At 39.2% G+C, this 15,447-nt stretch overlaps 1 protein-coding gene across 3 annotated transcripts in view; it reads left to right on the top strand.

Moving 5' to 3' along the window:
• Positions 1-15,447, top strand: part of cadm2b (cell adhesion molecule 2b) — a 157,993-nt gene that overhangs the window by 96,084 nt on the left and 46,462 nt on the right. For all 3 annotated transcript variants that reach the window (XM_086216502.1, XM_086216504.1, XM_086216503.1), the window contains one exon: positions 12,575-12,601. In XM_086216502.1, coding sequence (XP_086072628.1) covers positions 12,575-12,601 — 27 coding nt within the window. The remainder of the gene's footprint in view (positions 1-12,574; positions 12,602-15,447) is intronic.

Raw genomic sequence — 15,447 nt, forward strand, 5'->3', positions numbered from 1 at the left:
CTAATGTTGGGGTTGGGGTTGCATATGAGGTATCAAAACCCTCCGGCTTGTATGAGCAAGCAATGTATTGAAGGTATTTGACACTGTACTATTTCTTCTGAAATTCCTCCTCTTTTTTCATAACATTTTAAATGCTTGTTCAGTTGTCAAACATTTTACAGCAACAGGGAGGGAAAGGAATATGTTGGGAGTATTTAATAGTATCTTCAGGGAATTTAAATAAAATCAGTTTATGTAATTTACACCACTACAGAAATCTCCTCTTGTCTCCATAATTCTTGAGTCTCAGTTATTTGTGTTTTGTTTTTTGTTTTGTTTTGGTTTTTTTTTTTTGGGGGGGGGGATTAACCTCTTGGCTGGGATTAAACTGTGCATCAGTTTCTGTTATTGCTGTGGATGTAAGCAGAATCGACTGAACACCAAAAGTGAAATGAAAAGACAAAAATGACGAGTTCAGCCTCAGGCTTAATATCTTTGCCCCGTGGCTTAGACATCAGACCGTAAACGTTGAGGACCTTTGTTGCATCTCTCACTCTGGTTTCCTAACATCTCATGATCATTTTTCTTTTTTGAAATGATGGAAAAAATAAACTTCTTCTGCAAGTTTACGTAGAAGCAACGGACCTTGTGTATTAAAGCTGATTTAATAACCCCCAAACTGAGGTATAAAAAAGATAAATGTGTAGAACAAACTGCATTTTCCTTAGTAAAATGTTGAAAAAGCAGTTTTGGATATTGCATTTTTATTAGTTTGAATTTGTATTTTAGAAAATGAATAAGAATGACCACCTCATGACTGTATGCCAACCAGCGGTTTCCATTCTTATTTTTCCAGACTCTTTAATTACTGTATGTGGTGCAGGAACTTAAATTTGAATATAGAAAGAAAACTGTAAACTGAAGTTGACCTTTCACTTTTTTTGATCGAACATCTAATTATTTCATGTTATTAGACATTGTTGTGAAATATTTGTTGTGATTGTAGAGTTATGACCTCTTGTTTAATCACAGTGACCTTGACACTTGGCTACCAAAGTCGCCAGCAAAGAGGTGTGAAATGTATGTCTAACCTATTGTTTTAGAACACACCTGCTCTATTACCAGGACACAAGGTGACGTAAATGAGAAGAATCAACTGTTGTGTTACTTGCTGAATTCCTGGCAGTGGTTTGGTTTTACTGACATCCTCCATTATGGTGTACATGGCTTTTGAGCTGCATTCATTTTCAAAAATAGCAGTGCGACACGAAAAGATGAGTAGGTCTCATTCGCACCATGACACAGCCCTGTGAAATCAAGGTTTCTCAATTACTGTGGCTCGCCTTCCTGTGCTAGTGTTGCTTTGCTGGAGGGACACTCTCGGGCTTTCGTTACATGAAGTGCTTCAATTGAAACACAGTAGATACAAGATGAGAAAATTGAAGATGGGATTGGATCAGGGTGTTGTTTATGTGTGCCTGTAATGTTACCTATCACTGTACTCTCAAAGGGTGCTTAAATTGTTGGGTTTTTATAGGATCAGCAGTGGAGGAGCAGGCAAAGCAGCAAGGGAACCCTGCATGCATTTCTGTGACGTGTGTCACGACTGCTTATTAAAGCCTGAGCTCTTTTAGGGGGTTTCAAAACTTCCGTTTGTTTGCTCTGGTGCCAATAACGCTTCTCAGAGGCGTCAACACATTTGCTAGTCCAGGTCAGATCTGACTTCACTGTCTGCTTGAAACTGATGATTTGAATTATTTACGTCCCAGTATTTATTGAACTATGTGTACCCTGCATTTGTTTGGAATATTTATGATTTGCTGAAAGAGAAGACACACACACGCACACACACACACGCACACACAATCACATATATAACAAAATCTTCTGCTTCACTAAATATTAGTTAGTATTTAGCCTTTGAAAAACTACATTATCACTGTTCAAAAAAGTTTGCGGTTGACTTTCAACAAATGTCAAGTGGAAGGAGCGCACCTGGCAGGGTGGAACCATGAATTATGAAGCCATAATAAGACTATGATAGCGGGACACACATTATTTCCTTCAAGGAATGTTCAGTTCCCGCCCACTCTGCTGTAATTTAATGCATTTTTCAGCCGAAAACCAGAATGAATATTTCTGAGGTCATAATACGGTGATCTAATAGTAATCTGCTTTTGTTGGAGTCACTCTCCCCCATCAAATTAGCCCTCATTAATTAATGAATACAGCTGAATAAAACACAGTAAACCGATTTTGCCTCTGTCATCACTTCTCCACCTAGTGAACAGATAACATACTGCAAGTGAGTTAACACATGGCACTTGGGAAGGTTACGCATGTGCCCTGCATTCACTATGTCATCACACTGAGTCTCAGTCCAGCCAAAGACCCAGCCGGTTCAGGGATCAGACAAGGAGCCATCATGGCCTTCCTGGAACTTTGTGGTGGCTCATCAATTACAGTAATAATGAGCCATTCTTTTTTTTTTTTTTTTTCTGTACAATGTCCAACACGCATTACAGTAACTGTAAAGGGCATTCTTATATAAAAACAAAACAAACTATTACATTGTGTGCAGTATGCAACATCAGTAGATCTGTATTACTTTATATGTATGTGTGGTAAGAAGAGTGTTGGTAATGTGACAGGTTGTATTTGTGGAACTCGTCCATCCCTAAAACACCAATGAACCCTGACGAGAGACATTTCCAGGAGGACCCTTCACGACTTCCATGCCACGCCACAGCATCAACTTGCATCACATAATCCTTCTTACACACTTGTCTCTCAAGTTAACCGCGATGAGAATATGATCACTCTGGGTGAGACTAGATTCCACGTAGAGTAAACCACGCCCCTTTCTTCTCGAAGGATACAGGTCGATTAAAATGAGTGTAATAAGGAGGCAAATGCGTGGCTTGAAGCCTGACAAGATGTTTTCTCATGTGATCCAATGACATTACAAATTTGGCTGCCTTGTAAGGTGATTGAGTCTTGATTAGCAAGTAAATCCATTGGATCTCTCCTGCTGCTTATTAACTTAGAAACATGACTAAATTCAGGCTGCTGGGATTCTGACCAAATCATGAGAAGGTCCCATGTAACTCCAATCCTCACTTCTTTACACTGGCTTCTCATCAGATTCAATATCGAGTTCAAGATTCTTGTGTTTACTTTGGGATGGTTGGGTTGTTTTTCTTCACATGACTCAAGGGACTAAGCCTAGAGGGATGTTGTACCTCATACAGATGGATAAGCCCCCAGAGGAAATTTGGGATTCCATCCATCTATCTTCAATCACGTATGCAAAATTGGGTCGCATTCCTGCCGCTATTATGCGCGATCATGTTTTGTCATGACTCATATTTCATAACCATAGGGGGAGTAGGAATAAGGACTGATGGGTAGATTGTAATTCCTACACTTTGGAACCCTCTCTCATTAGGCGTAAGGTCTGTGGATGATGTGGACAGTTAAAAAGTCCCGCCTGAGACCTATTTGTAAGGACTTCATGATTTTTTTTTCATACACATTTTGCTCATGTTTTAAAATGTTAACACAGTACATAAATCACCAACATCAAGAAATAATCAACAAAAGGCAAAAAGAAGCAGGACTTGTTTTTTTTCTTTAATAAATAGAATTAATAGAATATGTTAATATTTTAGAAAAGAAGTACATTTAAATTGATAAATGTTATCTAAAAAATAACATGTATAAAAGTTGTGCCAGTTTGTCGAAATGGACTTTGGGACGTCTGCTCCTTTGAAGTACTCCATACATAGAGTCTGCCTCCTTATAGAGATATACAGTAATATATCAACAGAATGATGATGATGAAAAGGATGAGCAGCTACATTAAAAAAAAAAAAGATTGAAACATACATTTGCAAGGGAAATAGACCTCGTAAATTTAGATTTAACAAGCATCCCGACATGATTTCACGCATGATTTCTGGTTAAAAAAAAAGCCCACAGATTTCTTCTCCACACTTGCATATACTGCTGAGGTAATAAGCGCATCAGAGGGAGATCGACCAATGAAAAAAGCCTGTTGTGCTCGTCATCATCCATTTGATTTATTAAAGTCAGTTGTATCTGGAAGCTTTCATAGAGAGTGTGCAGGATTTTCTCTTTGGTTATGGAAGCCTCCAATCTCAGTTACCTGCAATTTACCTGCAACTCGCAAAGTGCACAGTTGCCAAGAGCAGCTTCTAATCCTGCCTTGTGATTTCACCTGAGAGTAAGAGTGTGTGAGCTGAATATGATGAAGTGCTTCCAGTCGAAGAGTAACTTACAGACACATTGTCCCAGGAGAGTTTGTTTTGTGACACTGGCAGAAGAGGAGCACTGATGGCCAGCTGAGGGCCAGAGGCCACCCTTCTCTGTGTTCCAGGACAAATCTCTCAGTGGTTGGTTAAACTCATCGCCATAGGGACCCATGGCTTTGTTGCAGGCCTGCAAAAGCGCTTCAGAAATATGTCTGACAGATAGATGAATGCTCTTCAGTCTGTCACACTTCGAGCTTCCTCAGTGCAAATACAGCCAAGAAGCTGCTGCAAATGTATTCCTCCGGTGGCCAAACTGGCCTGACTCCCATCTTTCTGTCTCGTTGCTTCTCTCTCGTTCTTATTGCTCTCTTATCTCGTGTTCATTGACATGCTATTATCCATTTTATTGTTTCATTCCAGCACGTATTGCTCTCTCATTCCTCTATTGTGGGGTCCTTGTTAATTCTGGCATTGGTTCTTGGAGTTCTTGTCTTGTCTTTTGTCAGTAATGGGTGAATTGATGTTTCACATCATCCTCATCTGCTTTTGAGTATTTGTGATGGGGTTTGCCAACATTTAACTTTGCAATCAAGAACATGCCGAACCTACAGTAACATAGTGTTTAGCCTCCCCCTTTCAAGATGCTAATTAGCAACTGCTTTCCACAAGCGAATTTAAGTTAATAAATGTCACAAACCGTAGCCTTGTACCGCTTCAGACTCATCATGCACAACGTTGCAGTCTCTGACAGCCTCTTGGTCAAAGCGATAAAGAATGTAAGACCCTGACGTGCAGTTTACTGCATCAGGCGACGGATGGAGCGTCAAAGCTCTTCTCTCAATGGGCTTCATGTATGAATTATTTTGCCACAGCAACAGGTGTAGGTTGGAGGTTTTGGTGGTTTTTGGGTTGTCTATCAGATGGATGGCCACCCCATTCTTGCAAATTCAGTATCTCAGGATGCCCTGAGGAAATGTCCTCAAATTTGTCACAAATGGCCACTGGCACTCAAGGATGTGCTAAGAATACTTAGGTGGTCAAAGGACACGTGGTCACATACAACCGTTTATCTAGTTTGGCTCTTAGATTTGTTCCCACACAAGGCTAAGGCTGTGCCATTTTTGAAAATTATTTTGACTGATATTATGGAAAAAATGTGTGATATCTTTTGGAATGGTACTTTTTGCATGATTATTCCAATTTTCATTGAAATAATCATAAAATGACAGTGTAATTTTTGTGGAGATCAGTTGATGATATTTACTGTGAACTATCATGTCTACAAAGGCAGGAAATATCTGCTGCAGCACAATATTTAATTTAAAATGGTATTTAGAGACACACTTAGCCTTTAACAAACATTTCATCCTCCCAGCAATTTCAAAACCGCAGAAGGGCATACTGTGATTTTGATTAAAATGGGTTTTTTAATCCTCAATTGGTCATTAGCCAAATCTCTCCTTACAGTATTGCATATTTGATTATCTTGTTAAACCTTTGATCATGTGAGCAAGGTAATTTACAGATGAAATAAGGAAACACACAAAATAAACCCGCATCAAGGCAGCAAACGTGTTCAAACCTGAATTCCACCAACTGTTTGACAGGTAACATTAAACTCCGGTAAAAGAAAACTTAATGAAATGAAAATGTTTCCTGGGCCTTTGATAGGAGTTATTGGACGACGTATCAAAAGTCATCTCCCACATTAAAAAGCGAAGTGAGTTGCAGTCTGGTGTCAGCAGCGCTTAAGCGTAGAGCATTAGTTGACAATGATTGTTTTCCACTTCAGGCACAGTACTTAGAAATACTTTTCACCAGCTATGACTAACGTCAGCCTTCAAGTGACGTAATGGTGTTTCACCTGAGTGAGTGTGTGTCAGTTTCAGACCACCCCCTGCTGGGTCTGAGAATCGTGTTGTCATAAGTCATAGGAGTTCCAGTTCTAGCATAGCAGTGACCAATTAGCCATCCATCTTCAGCACCACATTAATCAACCTGCATACGAACTGTGCAGCATGAAAGAGCTGTGTGCTCTCCCCGGCCACCACGTAAGATGCTATTTTGTGCACATTTAATTTCACATTTTGATTTGGACTTTGACGGAAAAGAATTGTTTTCTTTTGAGGTGGGAGAATGGATCTGGATGCTGCCTTGGTGTGTGTTGTGCGGCTCTAGGTTAGTCCCACAAGAGTCTGCTGAGCAGCAGTATAGGAGTAACGCTTCCCTCAGTCGCTCATTATTAAATACGAGGAACAATTGGCATCTTTAACGAGTGTTAAACATGAAGACACCGATATGTGTCAGTGGGGTTGGGGGTTGATGATCTTTGCATCGTACACAGTATTAATGTAATGTAACACAATGAGTTCTGAACCTTGATCATTTAAAGAATGCCAATAAATGGGAAGGAACAGAAATGTCCATTGATTTTATTTGAGATTTTCCCATATGACTCCCAGCAGTGGTGGGTCCCCTTAGCACAGATGTAATTAATAGTAGAATATTGTATGGATCAAAAGGATCAGGACTGCAACGACCTAAAAACTAAAATGTGAGTTGACAAAGCTGCAGAAAATTTCGGGGTCAAAATGAATTGAGATTGAATTGGGTTCAGGGTTGGAACATAAGCAGGTTTTACAGTGATGGTTTAACATCTTTTGTCAGCCATCAGTCACAACTGGCTTCAAGGTAAATATGCGGTTAGCTCTTTCTGCGCCCTGAAGACATAAAGAAGTAATGGAGAGGAAAAAAAACAACTTTGAGTATAAGACACCAACTTGTGGGTACTTGAAAGACATAAAAAAAACAACCTTTTTGGTTCAAGTATCTGTTTAACTGTTGATAATTATCAACAGGAATAGGCTTGTCATGATACCAGAAATTTAGTAGTCAATACCAATACCACTTAAATTCCACAATACTCGATACCACGGTAAAAATAAAAAATAAACAATAAATCCCCTGCAGTTCAACATACATTCCTTGATTTGAACCAAGTGAACAACAAACAATATTGTCTGAATTCAAATGCACTCACCTTGAATTCTTTGTACAAATCTGAATGTTTGTCTTTTAAATGCTTTGCCAAGGTTGAAGTGTTGCTCCCCTTCGCCGTGGTACGGTGACGGCATTTTTTTGCATATCAATAAGTAATCCCTCCTCATCAGCCTCGAATCCAAAGTATTTCCATACGCAACTTTTGGCGTTTTTCTTCTCAATTAATTGAGGGGCAGCTGTCGCTGTAGTTGACGACCCAGATGCGTGTGCCTCCGCCATGTTGCATGTTGTTCTTCTTAGCAGGGTAGTCAGTCACGTTCATTTACAGCCAAAAAACAACGCTAAAGAAGCAGCCAGATCTGGCTCCTCGGTACCAACGGTACCTCGGGTATTCTACAAAAGTCAGTACCGTCACATTTTCAGAATCTTAGTACCTACTTGGTACCGAAGTATCGGTTCTCATGACAAGCCGAAACAGGAAGTATGAAAGTAGAGATGATTGCCACAAATTAAATTGTTCGTGGACGTTTCATGCGTGAAAGCTATCATCTCTCTCAACGTGTTGATTTTTCACTACAGTAACTGTTTGAGAGAAAAAGAATACATATGTTTTCTGTTGTTGGATATAGATTCCTGCACTAAATTGCACACTGGGTAAAACACTTGGAAATTCTCACAGAGTTAAGGTGTGCCTCAATGTTCAGCAATGTCAAAGCCTCGTACTCCACAGTTAGACTATATACTTGAAAACATTTCCAGCTCACAGCAGCATCTTCCCATGGTGTCTGACTTTGTCAACATTAATAAATTTAGAGGAAGTCAGACATTAATAACTTCTATGTAAAGAGAGAAGAGGAGCATGCCCGGGAGCGTGCAGGATGATTAATCAGTGTGTCAAAGTGTCAGAAACAATGAGTTTTCCATTAGAATGTCAGATGTTGCTTTGTTCTTCTCATTAGATCAGAGGGTGTTAAAGGGTCATGAAGAAATGACATATAGATTAACACCGTGTCCTTACAGCAAACTTCAACACGTATTTTTAACTCATTTGGTAATATTTCCACGAGGCTTCAGCCACGCGTTGATACGACAAAACGAGCACTACGACTGAACTCGTGGCACGGTGATAAAAAAAATAACAGCAAGTGACTGAGTGCTTTTAGCATGTACACAGACACATGATGACATCATCGACGATCATGTCGATAAAGCTGCTTTCTGAGGCAGAAATGAAGCCAAAAGGTTCAGCGTGACAGCGAAAGCCAACGTGAGACGTACGCGGTGTGAACGATGTCACCTACACATTCAGCTGGAAGGCGATAGTTCCCTGTTAACTGTTCGACGTTTCCCAAAATAAACTGGATGCGTCAGCACACAATTATAGAAAAGAGGCACAAGAGAGGTTAATACTGGTGAGTTAAAGTCTTGAAGAGCGAACCTCCGGTCGCAGGAGGTTGCTCTCTTTGAAAACATTTACCACCCTACGAAGCCTTGACATTCCGCTCAAGGTGAAAAAATTAGATTTAAAACCAAAAACGATTTGGCTTCTCTATCAATGAATGTAAAATTGTTATTGGGAATGTATTTATTCAGATTTTCACAAAAAACAAGCAAAAATCTGAGCAAATGGCATTCATTAGGGAAAAAGAATCAATTTGAAAATACATAAAAAAAAAAAAAATCTCCATTGCGAACATTTTGAATTGTCTTTTTTTGAGCTTTGGGTCATTTGAAGCATAATTGCTTTTCTGTTTCACTTTTTATCAGCTTTTTTTTTTAGACTTCTTCACAAGCTTAAGTGCCTTTTCACATTAAATGTAGCCCTCTCTATCAGCTAAAGTGATTGTGTGAGAGTTTCGTACACTTTAAAGATTGTTTGGTGTGACATATTTGGACAAAATTAATACTACTCACCACTTCAAACATGTTTGAAAAAGCTCAAATTTTGAAGTAAATAAAAAAAAAAAAAACTCTTTACACTTTTAATGCTTGTAGGTCAGAAGTAGACTTTTTTCAAAGTCAATCCATCCAGGAAATTACCCAAGCTGTCGCTAAAATCTAATTTTTCCTTCAAGCAAATTGAAAATGGTTAATGGTTGCTGCAGTGTGGTAACGGCGGTGATAATGTTGGCTCGGTTTTACAACTGTAAGGTAACCTGTAGAGTTTACCATCCGGGTTGTGGTCCTCAAGCACCTTTCTGTTTTCCAGCTGTAAAGTTGTCTTCTGCGTAAAGTCTGGGGCAAAGGTCGCCACTTCTTAATGTTTTATTCTTTCCCCAGAGGCTTTCATGAAATCTGCAGTCTTTCAGTAATTTGTCTTTTGTGAGTACAAAAGCACAGATAAGAATTTGTCACCTTTGAGGTGGATGGTTGCCTGTCTGATCCTGCTCCTATTGTACTACCTGGGGAAACTGGTGGATTTTGATTTAGTGCGTGATGTCACAATCTGAATGAGTGCCCTCATCTTTCTCAGACTTTGACTGCACTTCTTCCTTCGTGTAAGGTGGGAATATTCGTGGGGGGGGGGGGGGGTGTTGATTGCTAAAAAAAAAAAAACCTCTTTTCATTCCTTTATATTTGTTTTTGAGTTTCCCATTAAATTCAAATTCTTCATACAAATTCAGTGGTGGCAATAACCTGATGTGATTTAGTGAACTGTTCTCATCAGAAATAGCCTCTTTTTTTCAATCCAGGTACGCAGGGGAGCTGTGTCCTTGTGTGAACCGAAGCCAGGAAAAAAAAAAAAGTCTCTATCTTGGTTTGCTTGGTGAGGCTTTACAGATTAGAGAACAATTAATTTTATTCTAAACAGTGCATTCACTGACACAGATATGATGTTGGGCTTTTTTTTCTGTGTTGGGTGCTTTTAATTTGAGCTCATGCAATTCTGTCAGATTTATATTTTTTAACCAATGTAAAATCTAAGGTTTACAGCAAATCTAGTCTAAAGCCTTCAGTCTCGTTATTCCTACAAGCAAGTATCTCTGCCTGAAGCGCCTTCCTTTAAGTTACTACTGGAGACAAACAAAGCGCCCGTCTCTGGAGTGATTATGACAGTAAATTGTTTACCAATCTGCAATGCAAACCTGCGTGGTGTGTAATTTGCACCGAAGGTGAAAGTTGAAAGTCATTGACTAGAAGTCTTCCCAGGCACTGTCAAATTAGCCCTCGTGGGGAAGATTTAGCATGCTTAACTTTGTAATCAACAATTGTTCAGCACTTAATTGTTTGGCTTATTTGCTATATGATTAATTTTCTATACAAATATTGCACAACCAGATTATACATTATATCCTGTGCCACAATAATTTCATACAGCCACAAAAAAGAGAAACGGAGCAGTTCATCTTTGTAATTACTGTTTAAACTGTTTATTTTTGCTCTTGTTATGGCAAAGTATATTTTTGCAACTATATTTTTGCCCTATTGAGCCTGAAGATCACCCATCAGCCTCACTGTAGATCTTTTTATCTTAAACTGAAAGTGCAGTGCCAGCAATTGTTAGTGTTGACCCCAGTTTGACCTCTCCAATTTATTAGAGCACCTAAATGCTTCCTGCGTGTTTACCTCCGCGTAAGTATGTTTCCTGGCCCTTGGCACATATCTATGAGGCATTCTGTGTGTTTCTGAATCTTTAAAGTAGACCCTGACCTGCAGTATACAGCTACACATGATTTCTATCAAAGTGGAAACAAATGTACGTTTAATTATCTCATGCAATTCAGAGTAGCAGTGCATCCTGGTTAAACATGCTGGAATTATGTACTGACTTATTCATACATATGAACGTAGGCACAGATCACCCTCCTACATCTGGAAATGTGAAGCACGCCATGGCAGATGCAAAAAAAAAAAAAAAAAATCAGTACCGTGCAGACAAAATAGGGGAAAAGAAGGAAAAATGCCACCTCAAACACAAAAGAAAACGTATCAAAACAGGCAGCACGGATTTATGAACAAGATGATCTCACAGGCTGCAGATGCAAACATATTGATGTGCACTTCAAGGTTCTTAAAGAAGTAGCATTTTTTTTTTCTAATAGCATGAATCAATGCATGAGTACTATACTTGTAAATATACCCCTTCATTACTTCTTGTGGACTAAATGACTAAACGTATAAAAGTATATAATATAATGTTATGTAAATTTTAATTATAAGATAAGTAAACTTTGGGCACTCAGACCCAAACATAACTATTTTCATTTCCACTACTATAATTGCTGTACTTTTTCAATTGTGTTGTATTTCCTGTAGAGCATATTCAAGTGTTTTGCTCATGCTAATTATTATGTGTCGCATATGGTATTTAACCCTTGCCTGCTTTAACTGCTCTTACATTAACACACATAACCATTTCCATATTTGAGCCTAGGGCAGTGGCTCTGCTGCCTCCCTCCTGGGAGGAGGGACACCAGAGCATGTTACCACCCTTGGACGGGAATGTCAGGTGGCTCTTCCTCTCGTGACTTTTCTCCAGGTGCCTCTTCTTCCTTGGGGGCCTCTTTATCCGTTGACTGGGCACTCTCTCAAAGGTCTGGATCAAAATCAGGATCGATTTTGACTTCCAGTTCAGACAAATCCTCTTCTATCTCTGGTTAAACTTTGACTTCCTCTTCATCTGATTCAAATATTCAGTCCAGAGCCTCTCTGACAGTAAATTGCCTGCTCTACAGTAGTGTTACCCATTCATTTCCTATGCTGGTCATTTGACAGGTGTTACAAAGTTGATTAGACTGCCCCAAGTCCAAGTCGTGGTCAGTAATTTTCTATGCTCGAATGCCGAGGGTAGAGGATATCATAAGAACTTGAGGCTATCAGAGGAAAAATATAATTTTTATGATTTTAAGAATTCATGTTGTAAATTGGTCAGATTCAAGCCAAACACCATGGAAGGGTGTCTTAGTTAAGGGGTTTGTATTTTTTGAGAGGAGACTGCTTCTTACTGTGTCGCTGCCAATGTGGTTTCTGTTGTTTTGAAAACTTGATTCATCATTCGCTGACATTGGCTTCCTGTGAAATTCACAGTTTGAAAATAACACACTGTTTGGTTGAAATGTTGAAACAGGACTTGCCAACGAGGACACACACGACTTGTTTCTGTCTTTGTGATGTTGTGCTGATGCTTATAGGCTTCAACAGTTTACATACCATAACAGGATATATTAAAGTGCTCCTCACGCATTACCGCACGTGCTGCTTTAATCTCCCATTTTCTTTTCACTGGCTAGAGAGTAAATAATTATCATGCTATCAGTGTTCCTCCTTCATTTTACCAATCTAACCTGCTGTTTTCTTGCCTTGCCTCCTCATGCTATCAGTGGCTGGGACAAAAAGCAAACCGAAAGGTGAGTTATTGCCTCCATTTTCTTGCTACATGATTTATGTTGCACACAGATCCCAATAAACAATGTTTGGTGCACCTTTTTATCTCCCCCAAGAGCCCAGGAAGCATTAACATATACTCGCTTGTGGCAAAGCTTTCTGGGTATTTTTTTTTTAACTTGAATTTCTCTGGGAGATGTTTGCTCTTCCTCCGACACAACCTGCTTCACACATGTACAGATTCACATGTTAACACCAGGGAGTTGGCCCCGTCACACCAGTCCTGCTTTCCCTCTATTTGTGCAGCTCCATCGGAGCAGCTGGGGGGTTGCTCCTGGTTCAAGGACACCACAGCTGTAGATGAAGAAGCACTGTTTCTCATTTGCATTCCCTACACTCTGATTTTCCCAGATATACTGTGTTTTCAAACCGGAGACCTTCTGGTCACAAACATGCCTCTCACACTTTTTATTTTACCATTGCCCTTCAGTAGTTAATGGCTTGTCCTGATATTTGGTCGTGTAGGTGTTCACTTCATTGCTATTGATTCAAATCCATTGGCTAATAAATTGTCATTTTCAGATTCATTATGCACTTAGCTGAGAAATACAGAACCTAGAGGGGTTATTTTCTTTCTGCCCACCCACAAATGGCTTCTGCATTTACAGCCAAAAAAACTCGATGATTTACAGACCGATTTTCCTCCTTAGTCACGAATTGTGCCTCCAGAGTGTTAGCCTAGCCTCCTCAGAGCTGGAGCTATTCAGTTCATCCCATCCCTCCAATAAGCTGTTGGAGAGATTTTTTGCGCAACCCCCCCCCAAACACACAGTTTCACACACACACACACACACACACACACACACACACACACACACACACACACACTCATTTCATGTATCTGAGGGATGTATGAATCAGAGGATAGTGAATAATGCTATAGGGTATTGAATTCATCTATTTGCTATATTCGCTGGCTTGTTGTACATTCATTAAATGAATTTAACTTTTGATGGACTACTGCTTCCTTTGAGTTGTACAGTGGAATGAAATGGAGCCTCCTACAAACATGCCCCGCTAATACCCATTCATTAATTAGGCCATTGTTTTCGTCAGTTATTTGCATGTCCTGATTTTTTTTCTTTTTTTTTGGGGGGGGGGTGTTTTTTTCGTTGTTGTTTTCAAACCAAATCAGTGCTGCTGATGATGATCAGGAACGAGCGCTGAGGGTTTGTCTTTTTTCCCCCTTTTTGAAAATGCAGCGTTTTCTAATTACAGACGTAATTAGGGAGGTAGGTTGTAATTAAAAGAGGATACACATTCAGCATCCTCGCCATGAAATCTAGTTCAACATCGGCAGGCCTTTTTTCCAACATTACAGTACTTTCAGCTCTCTAATTACAGTTAATAACTTTTATTTATGACGACAAAGATAATGAATACGACCACATGTATCGGTTTTGAATATTGAACAATGGAAGTACTAGTATTCTAGTAACTTCCTTTTAAAATGTTAATTGTTGAAAGAACAATATGAAGGATCGTTCTTTCCAGTATAAAAGAAAACTATTCCTCTGGATTTATTTACCCTTTGTTGTTCAGATTAATTTGCTCTCTGACAAGCCTCATCTGGAACACACATGTGGAACAATGCTCCTCTGGTGCTTGGAAAAATGCTATTTTACTAAGCGTGGAAGTGTAAATTGGGGGTAAACTGTTTCATGACATGAATCTCAAACTTTGTGTCCTCCAACTTGAATAAGCAAGTAAGTAATTATGATATTTTAACCAAGTAAATCGCAAAAAAAATACTCAGTAACCATTCTAGTCGTACCAGTTGGGTGATTTGAGGGGAAAAGTCATCACCCATATTAGTAAAATAGTCCAAATGCATCCCCCTTGTTAACATGGCATCCCTCCATTCCCTCCCCCAGTGGCAGAGAGAGAACGGGGCCAGAGGGCTTGTTTACTTTAATGTGTTCGCCTGACTCGCTGATCCTTTATTTGACTGAGGATTGTGAAAGTTCAAATCTGTGGCCCCGACTGACACTCTGAAATCTGAATATCTGGAATCGTGTGCTGTGAATTAATAAATCCAATGAACTGTCTGTGATGCTGAAGTAGCAGATTTAGAACGTTTGGCTTTGAAGTAATAAATAACTACGACTATAAACAATAATAATCATAACAATGATTTCATATTTTATCCCCCGAAGATTTGAAAATTCCCTGGTGTGCACCATTAGCGCAGTCATGATTTACTATTTTTGTGAGCTCTGGTGTCAATATTCACATAATGTTGCAGCTCATGTTTCTGGTGGAATCACATAAATAAATTGTTCCTATTTATATCCTTGAGACTAGCATCTCTTTTGAAATTTAAGCGACAGCAACATGTAGCACAAGACCGAGATGATCCAAGGCATGTTACCTGTGATATTCCAATAATATCTCTTTCCTTCATCACAGTCAAACAGACTGCCACCTTCTTAAGACATTTTCAAACTCAGTCGCCTGCTTTAAATTTAATCACATATTTACTCATGTCTTTGATAAAAAGAAGACATTTGTTGCTGGGAGAGAAGGATGACGGAACACAGTCGTCTTACTGGGTCAATCTACAGAGAAGTAATTTATACTGAAGCCAAAAACCTGAAAGACAGTGTTGTGATTTCTTCATTGTGTTAATTAACTATAATTTAGTTCATATTCTAATATGATAGCAAATCAAGTGTTTTAGAGCAGGTTGAAGTGAGGGTTCCATTAAGATATGTTGTGTTTTTGATCATTTCGAAAGTTATTTCTGATCGCATGATTTTGTGGGGGATGCCTACAGCCTCATTTATTCCCATTTAAATTCTCAATTAAA

The sequence above is a fragment of the Aulostomus chinensis genome, chromosome 10, assembly GCF_037954235.1.
Source record: "Aulostomus chinensis isolate RoL2024-O1b breed Wild chromosome 10, RoL_Achi_v1.0, whole genome shotgun sequence".
Lineage (NCBI taxonomy): Eukaryota > Metazoa > Chordata > Actinopteri > Syngnathiformes > Aulostomidae > Aulostomus > Aulostomus chinensis.